General features: G+C 42.4%; 1 protein-coding gene and 1 long non-coding RNA gene across 4 annotated transcripts in view; one reads left to right on the forward strand and one right to left on the reverse strand.

Annotated features, from left to right (window-relative positions):
• The window catches only part of LOC129524953 (uncharacterized), a 48,129-nt gene extending 42,546 nt beyond the window's left edge, over positions 1 to 5,583 (reverse strand). Inside the window, exon 1 of the long non-coding RNA XR_008668943.2 lies at positions 5,344 to 5,583. This is a non-coding gene — a long non-coding RNA (uncharacterized lncRNA). The remainder of the gene's footprint in view (positions 1 to 5,343) is intronic.
• Positions 5,584 to 5,632: 49 nt separating this feature from the next.
• The window catches only part of LGI1 (leucine rich glioma inactivated 1), a 40,410-nt gene continuing 27,619 nt past the window's right edge, over positions 5,633 to 18,423 (forward strand). The window contains exons 1-2 of one of the 3 annotated variants that reach the window (XM_004049805.5): positions 5,633 to 6,222; positions 6,623 to 6,694. In XM_004049805.5, coding sequence (XP_004049853.1) covers positions 6,008 to 6,222; positions 6,623 to 6,694 — 287 coding nt within the window. In that variant the 5' untranslated portion in view covers positions 5,633 to 6,007. The remainder of the gene's footprint in view (positions 6,223 to 6,622; positions 6,695 to 18,423) is intronic. The other 2 variants (XM_055352512.2, XM_019035606.3) reach the window with 2 other exon arrangements.

The following is an 18,423-nucleotide window of genomic DNA, read 5'->3' on the forward strand; positions in this document are numbered from 1 at the left end:
TGCTGTGGACATCAGAGCCAGGACACCTGGTTTCGATCCCAGCACCACGTTTCACTAGCCACAGGACCCTGGGCACATGACTTAACCTCCTGACCCTCTGTTTCCTTTTCTGCTAATATAGGGGAAATAATAGTAATATCTATCTAGCCCATGGGATTGTTATGAGGATTAAGTGAGTTAATATGGGTAAAGTGCTTTAGAATGGCAGCTGGCACATAATACGCATTTTATAAGAGTCAGCTTTCATTATTATTACTTCTCAACCCCTTTCTTGGCCCAAGTTCTATTCTCATGGACTATAAAAGGTGAAAATCCCCTGATTCCACAGTTAGAACACGCGAGTTTAGCTGTCCTTGGAGAAAGTATTCATATCTATTTGTCTAAATTGTCTTCTGGTCATTTCTCTTTCAAACCATGAGGCTGAGTTAGGGGCAAGGGCCAATGATATTAGCTATCAGAGCCCAGCACTCCTACCCAAATGAGCATCGCTGGATTTCACCTGCCCAGCCTGTTCTCTCTGCTCTGACAGCAGTACCCAACTTGCTTTTGTGGAACCACCTCTCTCCCACCATGTGCACTCTTGGTGAGATTGCCAGTCAAGGTGCCCCACTTTCCCAGGGCAATGGGCAGGGGTGCCTGACCCAAGATCAGTCCACCATACTCATCTTTTGGGGAGGAACATAAGGATAAGAACAGGTTGGACTGAATTTGCCAGAGGGCATCATCCATTAGCTCCTGCCACATAGACTCCCAAGCTTTCACAAGTTCCTTCATTCTAAATCCTGCTTGGTCAACCCTTCCTTGGATTCTGTGAGTCACTCAATCACCATGGCAACAAGGTCCTTTTACACTTATGTTGGCAGAGTCAGTGTCTGTCACTTGCTACCAAAGAGTCCTAATGACACACTACTGCTAAATAATCTTAAAGATTGGCCCTCAATCCCCTTCCCACTTATTTCCAGTGGAACTATCAGTAGTCCAATGCCTTTTTTGCAACACTCTCTCCATGTACATCATCACTAATCCTAATATCAACAATGCAGAGATAGTATTGTTATTTTTACTTCCTTGTTGCAAATGAGGCACAGAGAAGCTAAGCAACTTTCCTAAGTTCACACAGTCAGTGAAGAACAGAAACAATATTCCGACAGGTCTAATTGCTAACTTCAACCAGTAAGTGAAATTTATTGGAGTCAAGATCACTTCCCTGCCATTTTGGACTCCTGGGTTGGGAAAGGATCTTTAGCATCCTCTCATGCAGTTTTTTTTTCCTTTTCTTTTTCTTTTCTCTTCTTTTTTTTTTTTTTTTTGGTTGTAAACTGAAAGAAGCATGATTTATATCACAGCTGTGCCTTCATACACACACAAAGAATGGAAACAAAGGCTTCACAAGGCAATAGTTATCCTTAATGGTGCAATATGCTCCAATTTTGTATTTGAAATTATTTATTTTTCAAATTCTACTTGTACTCACTAGATTGATATTGATGTCCCGATCCACTATCATATCTGACACGCAGCTTTGCAAACCCTGCTCTGTTGAGAAAGCTGCTTAAAATGACACAAGTTTGCATGTCTGAGTGTTTGTAAAAGGAGGCAAGGCCAAGCTTGATCTTCTAAGCCTCCTAATAGTGATTTGTTTACTTGTACAATGTGTGTTTCCTAGGCCACACCAGCCTGAGGGGAAAACTGGGATCATAACCAGGCACATGCTGTTCCTTTCTCACTCTGCTTTCAACAGCTCTTCCAGAACCACCAGAAGCCCCCAGACGAGAACCCCCTTCCGGTCTTTCTGAGGATGTCCAGGGAACACTGTACATGTGCTCCCAAACATCATTCCTTGTCCCTCATTTTCCTTCTCTTCTGCTCTGCTTCCCTGCTGGGATCCTTTCCCAGTGCCTTTGATGTCTGCAGGCCTGTCACTGCTGCTGGGCCACCAAGGCTGAGCTGCTGCTGGTGAAAAATTCCATGACTTTAGTCTGACTCCCAGGCCTGGATGGGAGCATTGTTTGTCTTACCTCTTCAGCAGCCTCTGGTGTCACCACTGTGCATAGTTCCTTATAGCACCTGCATGCCATGCAATGGTGCCCACCACATTAGAGAGAAGTCCCACTTTGTTACAGGGATCCCAAAAGAGATTCCTCTTACTCCCTTCTAACTTACACGTGTTCAAGGGCAGTAGGCTGAAAAAAGTCTTCATCCTGTATTCACAACCACCTTAATCTTCTCCATCTGTAGACCTTGTCCTTGGGCCAAGCATGTGTGCTCCTACTCTCACCCAAACTGGTGAGATTTTTTTTTTTTTCCAGGAGGCAACTTGGTTCCTTCTCATGGCGGAACCCTTGACAAGGCCACAGTGTGTCATACTGCTCAGAAGTGCCTGCTTCCCAGAGTGAATATACGCTTCAGCTAACCTCATTTTTATTTGAGAGCTTTGCTTCCCAGGTCCCAGAAGTCACATGTTCAGAATTCAAGTCCTGTTGCAACCATGATGAGAATGATGGTGATGACGGTGAAGATGATAATAAATCTTTCACACGTATCAGACTGCACAAGAAGCACTTTTAGATACATTATCATGTTTCATTTTCTCAACAACTCTATGTGATACATATTATTATTATCCTCGTTTTACAGAGGAGAAAATTGTGACTTAGGAAGGGTAAATCGGCCCATGGTCATATGGCTGGCAAAGTGCAGAGCTCAGCTACTCCTCTACAGCTCAGACTGGGCATTGAGCCTGCCTCAGCTAGGCCTCCTGGCTTCCCTGGGCCTCCTTCCAACTCTGCTTTAATCCTTTCCAAGCCCCTCTCCCCAGGGTCCCTATTGTGATCCACAGGTGGGTGGCCACACCTTATCTGAAGGCCTCCAAGATGGTGGAAACTCCTAAGCTTCCACCTCCTGCTTCCTACATCATCTCTGTGCTCCCTGGGGCTTCCTGGAGCGGTAAGATGGGAAGCATTATCAGCAATGGGGCCTCCTCTTCAGGCCTCTCAAGACTTCAATGCAGCAACCTGCCCTCACCTCCCCGAGTCTCTCCTCAGATCCAGTTCTGGAGCCAGGAAGTGGTTTCTCCTCCCAAAAAGGCCGCCAGCATCCTGCATTACATGGTTAAATTTTGCCTGACCTTAGTGGGTGTTTTTAATTGAATAAAGAATTCAAGTCTGGGTTTTAAATGCCATAGAAAAATAAAAGTTACTGTCTTTTCAGAATGCCCATTGTAATTTGTCCTTAGAGTTTCTCCTCCCCTCCCCTCCCCAATGGTCCTTTTCCCCCTTGAACTGACAAACTGAACTGCCAGATAAATACAGCTGCAAAGTGAATAGTATGGATATGATTTCTTCCCCTCATTCATTTGCCTTCCTAGCTTTACCAAGTCAAAAGAAAAAGACCGCTCACCCTTTCTTTGGCTGTGTCTTCATACCACAAAGCCAACAGCTAGTCAAGCAGTCTTCATGATTTGAAACATTTGAAAGTGAAACGTAGGGAGTGACTTAGCCTGATCGATTACGTTAGTCATTGTAACCAAGTTTCTGCCATGGGGCTTACCCCATGCAGAGTGGTGGTCTCTGTGTGTCCTCTCTGTACCTCAGTTTCTCCATCTGTAATATGCAGGGATCGAATCCAGGATCTTTGAGGTCCCTGAATCTTCTCGATGCCTTCATTTTGTAGTTACAGAACACATCATTTACAAGTCAGTTGATTTAGAGGGTGACTTTGAATAAAAACGATCCTCCATAAAACTTTTACCACATAATTATTTTACGGAGCAAGTTTCCACTGGGCACTTGAAGCAGGGTTCAATTTACAAAAACCCGACTTGCAGCCAACTTTTAAGTGACACTTTTACTGTTTAAAGTGAGGCTTGCGCAGAGGTCACAGTTTCTAAAAACACTGCCCTCCATTCCCTCCTCCACAGCGTCCTTGACAGTGAAGCATTCGTAGAATACACTTTAAAATCATGACTTCTTGTCAACGAAGAGTTTTTCTTTTTCCCTTCCGTAAAAAACAACACACAGTATTTACAACCCCACAAAAACTGACTTAGTGATAATAACCTACTGGTCCTTTTGAAACACAAACCAGTTAATATCACTCCCCTGCCTGATTCTACAGAGGTGTCCCATTGCTCTGCAGATCATGAGCCAGACTTTATGTATGCTGTTCCCTCTACCTGGAGTGTTCTCACCAACCCTCTCTGTAACTCCTCCTTACCTCTGAACTCAGCTCAATCACTGCTACTTCAGGGAATTGGCCCCTGACTTCCTTGACTAGGTTAGATCTCTTTATTAGAACTGCAAGGTGCAACTGTAAGTTTATTTGGCTGGGCATGACCATGAATGGACTGTACACTCTGCTGTTGCTGGCATAGCCATCCAGGTTGCCCACTACATGCACAATGCTACACAGGCCCTGGGTTCCCTAGCAGGGTCTCTAACCTCGTGGACCTTGCAGTCTTCTGGGGTAAACAGACAGTTATCAAATGTGAGAATGCACATGAATGGCACTGTCCCCCGCAAAGAGTTTACAGAGAACTGAACAAGGGATTGAAGTTAGCATGGGGCCAGCTACATGAGCGAAAGGGTAGAATGGCAATGCTTTCAGCTCTGATGCAGAATGAGGTTATATCAAAATCGCCTTTGCTCAAGCAGTCCTTTTAATACTTTCAGCCTAAGAAGCTAGAGGAGAAAGGAACGTGGACTGATATCCCAGGCCGTTCGTGCCAGCTTGAAGGATGGCCGCCTTCGCCATAGTGAGATAACCGGGGGTCTGTTTTCCTCATCTTCCTCCATCCCAAGGGTCTTCCTACTCTCTTGGACTAAACTATCCCACCCCAAGGCCAGGGGCTCTTGATTGCTTCTTTAAATGAATTTTCTTTTCCAAGGGCCCATCCTCTCACATCAAGTACACGAGTAACATAGCCTATCATTTTCATTTAATTCCAGAATGTCTTTACTATCATCCCCATTTTACAGACAGGAGAATAGATTCAGCAAGTTCACAGCAGACCTGCGTTCTCAAAGCCAGGTGTCTGGTTCTCAGTCCAGCATTTCCCCCACCATGTCACAGCCTCGGGGCTGAGCCAGGCCTTTTTCAAAGCCCCAGGAAGCTAGAGCTGGCCGCCTCCTGCTGGCAGGGAGTTCCTTCCAGGCTTCTGGTGCTACTGCCAAAGAAGGGAGGGTGGGAGAAGAGAGGGAGGTGGATTATACACAGAGAGGGTCCCGCACTTCTGTTTCCCTTCCTTGTCGTGGAAGGAGAGAATGAATTACGTGGGGGACCCAGGGGGATAGGAAAATCAATCATTCATGACAGTTAATAAGTGTCAGAAAAGTATTTACTCACATTCATCCCCTGAAAGACACATTCTTCATCTGTTCTGATTTGTCTTTCACTGATGGCATCAGCCAGGTAGGCTCAGCAAGAAACAGCAAAAGGTTTTAGCCCAATATTGTGGAGAGAGTTTCATTTAACTTCATTTTTTCCAGCCAGGGCTGGCTCCAAAGCTAGTTTTTCTTACTAGGTTGTTTGCTACATGAAAAGCAGACTCCCAGAGGTTTCTGAGATTGCCGACATCCTATGCAAGATGACTGCTCCCACCCACCCGCCCACCCACTCACTAATAAGACATAATGCCGTCCTATTTTTGGTAACAATTAAAGGGCCTCCCGGTGAAAGCAGAAAGCTGTTTATTTTCTGTGACATCACTTCACTTTGCCTTCGAAGGCTGGTCTGTGCTCAGTGTTTTCGTGGTGATGCAAGTCGGCTCTCTCCTCCAGCAGTTGGATCCCTCCCATCTCACAGTACCTCACAGGTCTCTTCCCCCGAGCAGTGCATTGCTGGAGCGAGGAGAAGCTCACGAATCAGCTGCAGGTCTCTGTTTTGAAAAAGCAGAGATACAGAGGCAGAGGAAAAGGGTGGACTCCTATGTGACCTGTTCTTAGAGCAAGACAATCACCATCTGAATTCCAGAAGCCCTGTTCATGGTTGGGGATATTTTCTCGACTGCATGGAATCAGAAAGAAGCAAAAGGATGGGAAATGCCTGCATTCCCCTGAAAAGAATTGCTTATTTCCTATGTCTCTTATCTGCGCTTTTGCTGACTGAGGGGAAGAAACCAGCGAAGCCAAAATGCCCTGCCGTGTGTACTTGTACCAAAGATAATGCTTTATGTGAGAATGCCAGATCCATTCCACGCACCGTTCCTCCTGATGTTATCTCATTGTAAGGCCCGTAAGCATTTTGATATCTAATTTACGATTTAAAAATTCCAGCCGGTGGATTTGGGGCTTTGCATGTATTTGTAGAAGGGCATGGAGAGAGAGATTCCTCTTGCATGCTTGGCCATTTGACAGTGCTAACATTTGCTGCATTTAGAATTTTTGATTTTTTTAGCTGCTACTGAACATGCTTAGATACCCCCAGCCCTGAACATTATCATGAGAAACCTGTAGCCGATTCATTTCTCTTACTTCATCTGGGAAGGAATAGTATCGTACTTCATAAAATAGTGTCAAAATAGTCACTGTTATGCTAAACCGGATTAACATAAGGTTTGTTCTGTGTGTGTGTGTCTCTTTGTGTGTGTCTGTTTGTTTGTTTTCTGTTTTTTGTTTTCTTTCAGATCCTTTGTGAGATCTGGTTTTACTGAAATCTCAGAAGGGAGTTTTTTATTCACACCATCGCTGCAGCTCTTGTGAGAAATATTTATATCATGACTATTTTTAATATGGCATATATTTGGATAAGCCTTCTAGTAAAATGATCTCAATATTAATTTTGTCAAATGTGATTCTATTTCTGAGAAAACAGAATATCAGTAAAGTGAGAGGTAGATGGGTTTGTTTGTGACTTCACACCAACAGTGCAGGTTGATTCTTACAATGGTAAATCTGTTAACCTGTCATGCTGTCTACTTTAATGGCTATTTATGAAGTTGTTGGAATCTTGCAACAATGATCCCAATTCCATTCCACTATTTTACTTTCATTTTTAACTTGGGAACTTTGGTTCTTTTGCCCTGGAGTTTTTGAATTAGTCAATACAGAACCCAGCATAACATATGCGCTCAAGATGTTGTCTCCGGGGATCTGGGGCAGGCTGCTACTCTGTATGATTTACCATGTGGGGAAAAAAAACACCTCAGCCTTTTCTAGGTAATTCCTTAAAATGTTAATTCTCAAGAGACTGTTTTTTAATCTCATCTAATTTATAACTAGTTCCATTACAAGGAGGGAAAGAAAATATTAATATAGGATAGTGCAAAGGATTACTCTCTGCTATATGTTTTGAGTTGGCCACAAGGGAACCACATACTCAGTCTATGCCTGAAAATATTCAAAAAAATAATATTTGACTAAGAAATCAGATCTGTTCACAGGCATAATGGAACACATAAAATTTGTTCTGATGTGTAATGTTTGGCAATTGGAGTCCTAGTTCTTACAGCAGTATCACATGGGGGTCAAGAGGTCTCCCAGGACTCAGGTATCAGGTCGCAGACTTGGTTTGTAGCTGGACGGATATGGGCAGAATTAGACAATTGTGGATCAGCTGAGTCTTGGCTATCTTAACTGCATGATTCAGGACCCAAGCCTTTCACTTGTTTGTTTTTTATTTTTTTATTTTCTTGCCTTACTTGGCCATTTTGGCTGTTTGAAGTTACATACACAGAGGCAAACAGCATGGAGTGGACGTTGGAGAGACAAGTGTTTAAACCTCACCCTGCCACTCATAGAACCTAAACATGTAGTTTTGTGCAGATTAGTATATCTCACTAAGCCTCAGTCTTCTTATCTTTAAAATGGAAGTGAGAACACATACTTCCAAGGTTTAAGTGGATGAAACACTTGGCATAGGGTATGCCAAATGCTTACACATTTATAAATGGCAGGGTTTAAAAATTTTATATGAAGCTAAAAAGCTAAAAGTCCCTCATCTATTGCTTTGTCTATATGAAATTCCTAAACTGGTTTGACTGTTTCATTGAATTCACAAACTTGATCAATTGTTTTGACATTACGTAATGATGTTGGCTAATGTCCTTCTACTGGCTGATGTCTTCAAATGATTAGCAATTGACTAGATATTCCTAAGGGGTTTATCTGTTTGATTGATGGCTAGTGGTGTGACTGGGGGAAGTGTTAGTTAGCACATCAAACAAATCCAAAAAAGATAGATTCTTTCCCACAGAAAGGGGCAGAGTCTCTAATGCTGGGATCCTTCCATAGGATAAGAATTTGCTGTCTCTGAGAAAGTGATAAATTGTGTTTCTGGTGCTCACTTGTTAAATGAATAAATAGCTCATTTAAAAAGCATCCTTTTGATATGCTAAGGCACCTCCCTTCCCCTAGGATAGTTACATAGATCAGTCCTTAAAATTCCAGGAGTAGTGTCAGTAGACACTAGATGGACATTAGCTGTGGCACAGAAAGCCTGGAGTGATTAACCTAATCAATTACCACATCTCCACTTTGTTTTTGTTGGGTGGACCCAGTCACGGCAAGCACAGATGCTGGACAATGTTATAGAAATAGTTACCGGCTGCTGCAGGGTAATGTGATTTCATGTATTTAGAATCACAGAGGGAAGCCAAGGGACTGGTTTTTAAATAGCCCAACCGAGTGTGTGCCATGCCCGTGTCCCATGCTCCGAGTTCCTATGGAACATTCCAGCCTTTATTTCTAAAAGCAGTTCAGGTTTCAGAAATAACAAAAGGCGAGTAATTCTCGCCCAGTGTGTTCTCGGTTAACTCGGATTGGCTAACCTCAACATGGTAGACTTGTGCCAGTGCTGAACTTATGCAAAATTGTCAGGGGCCAAAGTTTGTCCCTAATCTCCAGGACCCTGTGCCTGAAGACTCTGCTCTCCATCCTTCTTGCCCAATATTCTCTGCTTCCTCCTATCTTCAGGAAAAGGTCTAATAAACTCATGTGCAGTGTGTAGGAGATATATGAGAAGGCTCTGAATATGAACTATGAAACGATCATAACAATTGTGGGAATGCATGGATCCCCCACAGAAAGATCTCTTCTGTGAGACAGGGCTGTCCAGTGCCCTGAAAACCCCATATGGGCTGCCAATCCCCCTTTGGAACATGAAGACCAATGGCATTGGACCACCAGATTAGGCCTAGATCGCACAAGCCATTGAGGTTTGCAATGAATTCCAACAGCATTTGTGATTGTGAATTGCCACACTCACCCATCATACACTGTAAAGAGATAAATTTCAGAATCAATTCGGCTTGATTGATGTAGGAAGACAGTTCGTTGGTTTCTTGCTTTGTTGTTGGGAAGGGTTAAAGCAAATGTCCTATTTCCATCATCCACCCTAAAAATCTGATAATGTCAGTATGCCCCCAGATGCTTTTTCAGAGCTTCTGAAAAAGCTATGATGAGAAGTACTTGTTGAAATGTCAGTCTGGGGTACTGAGGAAAATAGACATGGTATCTGAAGTTACATGCAGTGTTTGGGAAAAGATCCTGGTAGGCCATGGCTGGCAGTTTGTGTTGGAGAACAAGAAAAACAAAAACCCACATTCCGTAGAGTGGAGAGAGAAAGAATAAAATTATTCAATAAAAATTCATTAGATTAGTTGTAAAATACATTTTTAAAAAATCTCATTTATGGGTTTAAACATAACAACAAAAACCTTTCCCAAGCAAATGCAATTTCATTCATGTTTTACATAGGGCCAGTTTCGAAACATAACCAATGACAACGATTATGCATTCTAGCTTGCTTTCAGTGATAGAAAGTGGTACTTTTAGTGAATGCAGTTTAGAGAAATGTGTTTTCACACATTACAGCCCTGTTCTTTCTCAGCTACAGACTGAAGTCCCCAATGATATGGGCTCATGATGGAAGTGAAATTCAAATTTAAGAGGACAAAATGTGGCCACTTCGCCACCCACTTATAACATATTTTAATTATAAACCCCTGTAATTCCCGAGAGTGTTCTATTTTCAGGGAGTGATTTCCAGGGTAGTTTTAGTATCATGCTCAAATAAAACAACACAAAACAAAAACACTGCACGTAAGAATCCGACGTGACCAGAAAAAATTTCTTAGTATTCCAATTGGATGTGGTCTTGTTTGAAAGACAGAATTGATCTTTCAGGGTCAAAGGAGGGGAATAGCGTTATTTTAAAAATTAATCCACAATCAACACATAAATACCTGATCCATAAGAAATTAAAAACTAAAAGCAAATGGAAAAGCAAAAGGCATGAACAAAAGAAGGAATAAGTCCATCCTTACTAAGGCTTTATCGTTTAGTCCTTCAAAATATGATCTGTCCAGGAAAAAATATCCATGGCCTCCTTTACCTTTAAAGCAATTGCTACCTTTTTCTATTCCTCCTTATATTAGAAGCCTACAATTTAGCAGTCTTCAATGACCACTCAAGCCAAACCTATCAGCCAAGGGTGTTTTTGAAGGAATTATTAGCTGGTTATAGGTGAGCACGTTTTGGTTTGTATCCAGCTGATGCCCCCATGATGGACCAAAAAGCAAAAATTTCAGTCATCTAGGCTGTTTTGTCTACAATTTGCCCAATGATCCATAGATCTAATCTTTAACTTTTTAATTAATTACTTTTTTGTTTTTACTTTCTTAAAAATAATTTTAAATTCTATTTTAGATTTGAGGGTCCATGTACAGGTTTGTTACTTGAAGTGAATTAATTCTCGTAACCGCACAAACTAGCACTCACCACAATTGTTTTCTCTGAAAGTGTATTTCATCCTTTCAGTTATTCAGGCAAGAAACTTCAGAATTACCTGACCCCTCTCTTTCACTCTCCACTTCCACCTGGACAAGCATCCTGTCCGACAGCATGAGAATCTGCCTCCTCCTCTTCACCACAGCACCACTGCTTTCATTGAGGCTGCATTTCATTCACTGTTTCACAGGCTGTGGCAGGAGCCTCCACGCCTCACTGTCTGCTTTCAGTTCCCATCTGACCCATCTCCATTAGCGCTGCCTTTCCTGAGACACAGCTCTCCGTGCTTTCATGACTCCCTAGAAACAGAGAAAGTCCAGACACCTGAGCTGGCATCCATAGCGTTTGGCCCTTTCTATTTGTCCAAGGTTATCACTCACATCATTGACTCTACACACACAGACACACACACACACACAGACACACACACACACACACACGTGCCCAAACAAGTTCTGCAGGATCTCATTCTATGACCTCTGTTGATTCTCAAATTCTCTAGACTTTACTGATGTCTGGCACTGTGTGCCATTTGTTAGAGTTATGGTGCTTGTATCTGCCTTGTGTCTTTCATGGAGGATCACCAATAAGCTGTGGCCCCAGAGAAAAACCCAGACATGTTTTCCCATGTATTTGTTGAATCCAGTTTATGTTTCCATCGATTTTGTGCTGAAGACTCCTGTGTTACTCTCAGCAGATAATGCTGGTCATGTTCACACTCTTTCTGATGTTTGGTGCACCCTATCTGAATTCACGTGGACTAATGGTGTGGAGGTCTGGGAAGTGAGCCGAAATAAAAAAAACTCGAGGAGATATTTGCTCATGAAGTTGTGAATTCAAACTTCCTCAGCGGAGATTTCCAGCATACTAGATTTCAAAGGCAAAGCATCTAAGCCTTTCCTTAGACCCACCGCTCGAATCTCTTTTGTCCCAGGCTGACTTCACATTTGGCCTCCTTGGTTTTTAGTCAGACTGCAGAGGCCGACTAGTCTGTCCTGGGAAGGGTAAGATGCTCCTTTATCCAGCCTGACTGGACATCCGGAGGGAAATGTTAGTTAAGCATTATTAATATGAAAAGAAAAATCAATAACGCAAAGATAATTTCCTTTTTGACTTAAGTACTGCTTAGCCAAAATAAGTATTTATTTATTGTATAGTTGCAAGCAGCAACAAAATGAAAACAAAAGCCTCCCATTTTAGCAGACATGTTTTGAGGCTCTACTGGGTAGCAGGTACAATGTTGGGCTTTGTGAAGGACACAAAGATGAGTGATATGCTGTCACTTTTCACCCTGATATGGCAGCTCCAAGCTGGTAGTGATTCTTGATATGGTAAATTATACTTTGCCTGTATTTGAATGCATTAGTTTCATTTAAAAAATTATTTTTATGTAAGTAGAGATGAGGTCTTGCTATGTTGCCCATGCTGGTCTCGAACTCCTGGCCTCAAACAATCCTCCCACCTCACCCTTCCAAAGTGCTGGGATTATGGGTATGTGCCTGGCCTGCTTAAATGTATTATAAGATAGTCTTGATAAGCGTTCTCATTTTGTTCAAAATGATATTCAGTTGATTAGTGATGATGGTGATGCTTGCTGGTTGTTGATCCTGTGGCTAATACGGGCTACAGAATGTCTGCAGGGGCTTTACAGCATCAGCTGTAATATCAAAACAGCTGACCCTGGTGAGCTGGCAATGAGGCAGACAACACAGACTTGTGGGCAGATAAGCATGGGTTCAAATCCCCACTCTGCTGCTTCCTAGTTGTATGATTTGGGGCAAGCTTAATCGAGTCTTGATATCTATATCTACAAAATGAGGAAGAACCATAGTACCTATTGCACAGAATTACAGTAAGGATTAAGTAAAACAATGCATGAAAAATGCTTTGCAAGGTTCATGTAACTCAATACACATTAGCTTTATTACAGTATCTGAAAATCACTTTAATTGGAACTACCGTAACATCAGATTAGTGTCTGATTGTATAATCTGGGTTTGCCGATAATCTCAGCTTTAAACATTTTGTGGTTCTACACACAGTTCCCCAGCAGAACTTGCTGAGAAATCTTTCCTTTAAATACTTCTTACAGGAAACATGAACTATTTACCTTTCAAAAAAAAGTCATAACCCTCTCCTTTCTTCCTCATGAATAAAATGACTGGCACCACATTTTGTAAAACGTGCCAGATTTTGTTTAAATAATTAACATTGGCAGTCTTCAGATGAGTGGTTCTATGGTAGCATAGAAAGGGGCCTGAACTAGAAATCAGGAAACATGGGTTTGAAATTCAGTTTGGCCACTATTGGGCTGCATGACCCAATAGTTTGGGTAGGTCACAAAACTACCCAATAGTTTGGGTAGGTCACAAAATATCACTGGACCTCAGCTTTTATTGCATAAAATATTAGAGGTAGATTAAATTGTGGTTCTGAAACTCAAATGCTAGTGGGGTTTGGGGCGGTAAGATCCATGAAGGAAGCAGTTGAGTATAAGACAATAAGGAGTAGTGGTGACTGAGGTAAACCAGAGAAGACATGTCTTACCTAAAAATCCTCTGCTCCAACTGACTATTGCTGATGGGAATGTGGTACATGCACATGGAGCCCTATCTTCCTCATTTTTAGGGGAAGGTGGAAATCTGGAAGTAGATTTTTAAACAGGATAAAGACCAAACAAATATAAGTTGGCATTTTGAGACCCTTGCATTCAATTACATCTAAGGTCTCCTCCTATCTTAAAATTCTGTTGTATTCTACAAACAATTACTTTAATATAATATAGAAATGGCATGGTTAAAGAAATGGACAATGATGGCTTGGCGGGGTGGCTCACGCCTGTAATCCCAGCACTTTGGGAGGCCGAGGAGGGTAGATCACGAGGTCAGGAGATGGAGAACATCCTGGCTAATACGGTGAAACCCCGTCTCTACTAAAAATACGCAAAATTAGCCATGCGTGGTGGCGGGCGCCTGTAGTCCCAGCTACCCCGGAGGCTGAGGCAGGAGAATGGCGTGAACCCGGGAGGCGGAGCTTGCAGTGAGCCGAGATCGAGCCACTGCACTCCAGCCTGGGCGACAGAGTAAGCCTCCGTCTCAAAAAAAAAAAAGAAAAGAAAAGAAATGGACAAAGATTATTGAATCAGTTCTAACAAACCAATACATTAGGTTGTTCATTGAAAGAACCTCATAATATGAAACTGGCTGTTATAAGGTTATTAATACAATAATTGTAGTTCCCAATCTCCCAAACAGGTCCAAAGGGAACTTACCAGGCTCTCCCTGTGGTGGTTGATGATAAAATGATGTTTCAGTATCCCTCTCATGGAGCAAGGATTGGAAAAAAATTGTTAGGCTCATTTTTATATAGCAAGATGGCAGGTGCTTGCATGTGTAAAATGTGATCAAAAGGCAATAAATCTTAAAAAATACAAACTAGAATGTATACATACAAATAACTCTTGACTTCACAGAGGGCCATAGATTTTGCCCAACTGTGCTTCCATGGCTAAAGATTTCTGGACCCTCCTTTGAGAATTGTCTTCATTGCCAGTTTACAAGCCACGCAATAAAACCAGGCAAGGTTTTATTAGAGGCATTAGTTATTTTTGTATTGCTTGGTGCTAAGCATTTTATAGATCTCTTTTTTTTTTTTTTTTTTTTTTTTCGAGACAGAGTCTCGCTCTGTCCCCCAGGCTGGAGTGCAGTGGCGCGATCTCGGCTCACTGCAAGCTCCGCCCCCCGGGTTCACGCCATTCTCCTGCCTCAGCCTCCTGAGTAGCTGAGACTACAGGCGCCCACCACCACGCCCGGCTAATTTTTTGTATTTTTAGTAGAGACGGGGTTTCACCGTGTTAGCCAGGATGGTCTCGATCTCCTGACCTCGTGATCCTCCCGCCTAGGCCTCCCGAAGTGCTGGGATTGCAGGCGTGAGCCACCACGCCCGGCCTATAGATCTCATTTTTAATGTCATCATCATGGTAACCTTTTGAGGTAGATATAATTATCTCCATTTTGCAAATGAAGCACTGAGTCCTAAAAGATAGCCTCCTCAATGTCACGCCCCTATTAAGTAGCAGAGTTGGAGTTTAAACCCATGTCCTCACTTTTAACCACTTCTGTCTACTTCCTCCTGAACATGAATCATCATGCTTCACTTTGCATAGTTTTGTTCCCAAAATCAAATCCCCTCTCAAAGGGTCAACCTTTGCCATTAACGAGAGTTTTCAGGAGAATGTGCCCTAATTCCTGGAGACAATGACTGAAAGGAGTTTCAAAAGCCCTTTGAAAGAGTGGCCGCATTGCTGGCAAGAGCAGCTAGTTTCCCTAGGTTGCAACTCTCATTTATATGTGTAAGCTCTGATCTCCTTGCTTAAACAAAAATAGAGAGAGAGAAAGAAAAGAAAAAAGCAAAAGAAAAAGGCCTTATTTACTTTAAAGTTACACCTTAGACTACTCTTGTCTAAACTTGTGTCCTGTGGAGCAGTTGACCTGAAAGAAGAGTTCTGTGCTCAAATAAATTTGGGAAACTGCACGTTCTATCCCTGCTTGGTTATTTACAATGAAGTTACCTTGGCATAGAAACATCTCTGAAATTATTCAAAATTGTTTCACTTTTCTTAACATCCCGTAGAATATTGGTTCTATGGAACATACAGTACTTTGGAAATATATGCATGTGATAATTCATTTTATTTTTAGCTTAATTATTTGTACCCCACCTCATTCTAGAGAGGTTGGATAGCAAAGGATACGCAGGTGGAAAGAATCTCATCCTAATGGATACATTAAACGGTCTGTCTCCATATAAGGAGCAACTCGAGACCATTTTGTTAGTGTGGATTTGTTGATGTGACCTCTGGGAGTCAGTCTCCTCAGTAGGCTCTCTACCTGGTCAACCAATTTAGCGCACACCCCTTCTTTAGGGACCTCCCAGTAGATCTCCATCTTTGGGAGGAAGGAGATGACTTCTTGCAGCTCATTCAACAGGAAAAGGCTTCTGAGTGTAAATACACACTGTCACTGTTTTTATTTGGAGCAGGTTTCATCACAACTATTTTCTAAATGGCTAAACAAGCATTTCCCTGGGTATGTTCCATGGAATATTCATTTTGTAGGAAGCTCAATGATAAAAGAGTCTCATTATCAATGAGACCAGGAAACTGTATATTTAATTCCATTTTGAAGAGTCTCAATTTACTTAAGGATAGAAAAGGCATAGTTAAGAACCCTGATTAACTTCTCTAACCCACTTTTCCTAAATGTGTCTGCCAGTTTTTGTGTACATAAACCTCTCAACCCTTTGAAGATCGTGCGTTCCAGGGAATACACTCTGGGAAATTCTGGGCAAGACTGTTGTAGGTTTGCAGCAGATACTAGGCAGAGCTGATACTAAAAAGAGGGAGCTGGCTTCCTCATGGCCACTCACCAGTCCTGGGGAAGTCGGGGAGGGAGAGAGGAAGCCTGAGCCTGGAATCCCAGCTCTGCCACTTACAAGCTTCAAATCACTTCACCTCCCTTACCTTGGTTTTCTTTATCTCTTATGTGGAGAATATAAAACCTACATCTTAGTGTTCATTTGAGGATTAAAATCAGATGTCAAGCTGTTGAAAATGAGGCCTGGCATGGAGTAGACCCTTCTCCTTGATGTTCCAGGACCGGGGAGATCCAGGGTGATTTTATAAACACATGGGGAGGGTGGGCTGCTGACTAGTTGTGCCAATTCCTAGAAAAGAAGAGTTTCCACTGCTCTGGGATGAGAGATAATCCCAGGAGGATTGGGGATTACCAAAAGGGGGTTACCACTCCAAAAGGAGAGGGTCCATGCTCAAATGTTTGCTAGTGTGCATGTCAAGGACATCCCTGCAAATCTAAAATCCACATCCTAATCCTAGCCCCACCACTGACAAAAGATGTGACCTTGGTTAAGTCACTTAACCTCTGCCAGCCTCAGTCTCCTCATCTGTAAAAAGAGGAGTTGGACTACGTATCTCTCTGGAGTACCCCCAACCCTCAGATTAGTGTGGAACCAAATTAAGGTTATTCCAATCAATCCAGGTTGAAGAGTTGGTAATCTAATTAAGGATCAGCTGAATTTTCAAGGTTGAGAGTCAAAAAGAACTGTCAAATAATGTACTTGTGTGTGATGCTCTTCCAATTTTAATGCTTTTCTGTGTTAGGAGCATATTTTTAAATATTCAAATGTGAATTATTCACATGGCACATGCACTTATAATGTGTGCATTTAACTAAAAGTGAGTCATCAGCCTATTATTAATTATCATTTAACCAGCCCTATTCTTTTGGATAAAGGAGAGTATTAGTAAAAACCAAAGGGTTTGAATCATTTAAGCAAAGCCAGCTCTAAGCAATTTGGCAAGCCCCTCCAGCTGTCCCTCCATATCTTCCAACAGCTATAACCTGTGCATCCTGTGCTCTTTCATTTACATATACATATACATATGCAAATAAACCCGTGTTCACTTGGGAGTGTGCACACTTATGTTTGTACACACTGTCCGTGTCCTACCTAATATCCTAGAAGATGTCCATCAAAGTCTTCTTGGGGCAGGTGACATCCTCACGGGACCTGAGTTTCCTTAGCAGTTAAACATGTGTTCTTTTCCTAGATCTAAGTAAGAGCTCTTCCAGCTCTGACATTTGATGTCTGTGCTCTTTGCTTAGCTATTCCTTGGCAGAAGCATTGGAGACATGCTCATACACATTATCTCACATAATTCTTAAAATCATCCAGGAAGTCTTTTTGCATCCTCAATCCTATTTTAACAGATGATGAAACAGATTTACCTACTTGATGTGTAAACATACAATAATAACTGGCAGTTACAAGCTTAGAAACCTGATTCTCTATTCTGAATCCAATCAATTCATTCTCTAAGTGACAACCAGGCGCTGGCTACTCACTTTTCCCTTCTTAATCAGAGTGGTTTTTGTGGAGTTGGGAATCATCTGGAAGAGCCTCCTAGATCATCTCCCCTCCATAGCCAGGAAAATCTGCTCTAGGCTGAAAGATGGGATGTAGGCCACTCATGGGCCAGATACAATTCTAATGGCAATCAAGATTTTATAGGTGACTGGAGAGAGTCTGAAGAAGTACATGTCATTAGAGCCAGGGTGCCTGGCACGGGACCAAATGAGCAGTCTAGTTTGAGACAATGGGAAGTTTTCTTAGCAGGAGTCACCCTTCCCCCCACCATTCAGCCATCTGCAGACCAGCCTCCCTGCTCCCCAGATTCCACATGCCTACTCTTCCATGAATGAAGGCTACAGTGCTATAAGCATAGACTCATACATCTTTAGAGCTACAAAAGACCTCACAAATGATCTAGTCTAGTCTCCTCGCTTTACAACATAGAGAAAAGTGGTATGCTCTAGGACACAGAAGGTATGGTCAAATTTATATTAGGACCCAGGCTTCCTGATTCCCTCTTCAGTGTGCTGCTTCCCTGGCCTCTGAAGAGGCGAGGCCCCAGGGCAGGAAACCACCTCAGTGGCCCACCAGACTTAGCACCAACACATGAGCCTGCCCAGTCCTTTCGCTCTTATGCATTCCCGTCTCTGGCCTCTCACCCGGAATTTGGGCAGCCTTACCCTTGACCGCTTGTAGCTATATCCTCATTCTTAGATCCTCTGCTTCTTCATTTACTTCTCTGTTGCTGGCCCTGGTTCCCTCTGAACTC

This window comes from Gorilla gorilla, chromosome 8, assembly GCF_029281585.2.
Source record: "Gorilla gorilla gorilla isolate KB3781 chromosome 8, NHGRI_mGorGor1-v2.1_pri, whole genome shotgun sequence".
NCBI classification, from domain to species: domain Eukaryota; kingdom Metazoa; phylum Chordata; class Mammalia; order Primates; family Hominidae; genus Gorilla; species Gorilla gorilla.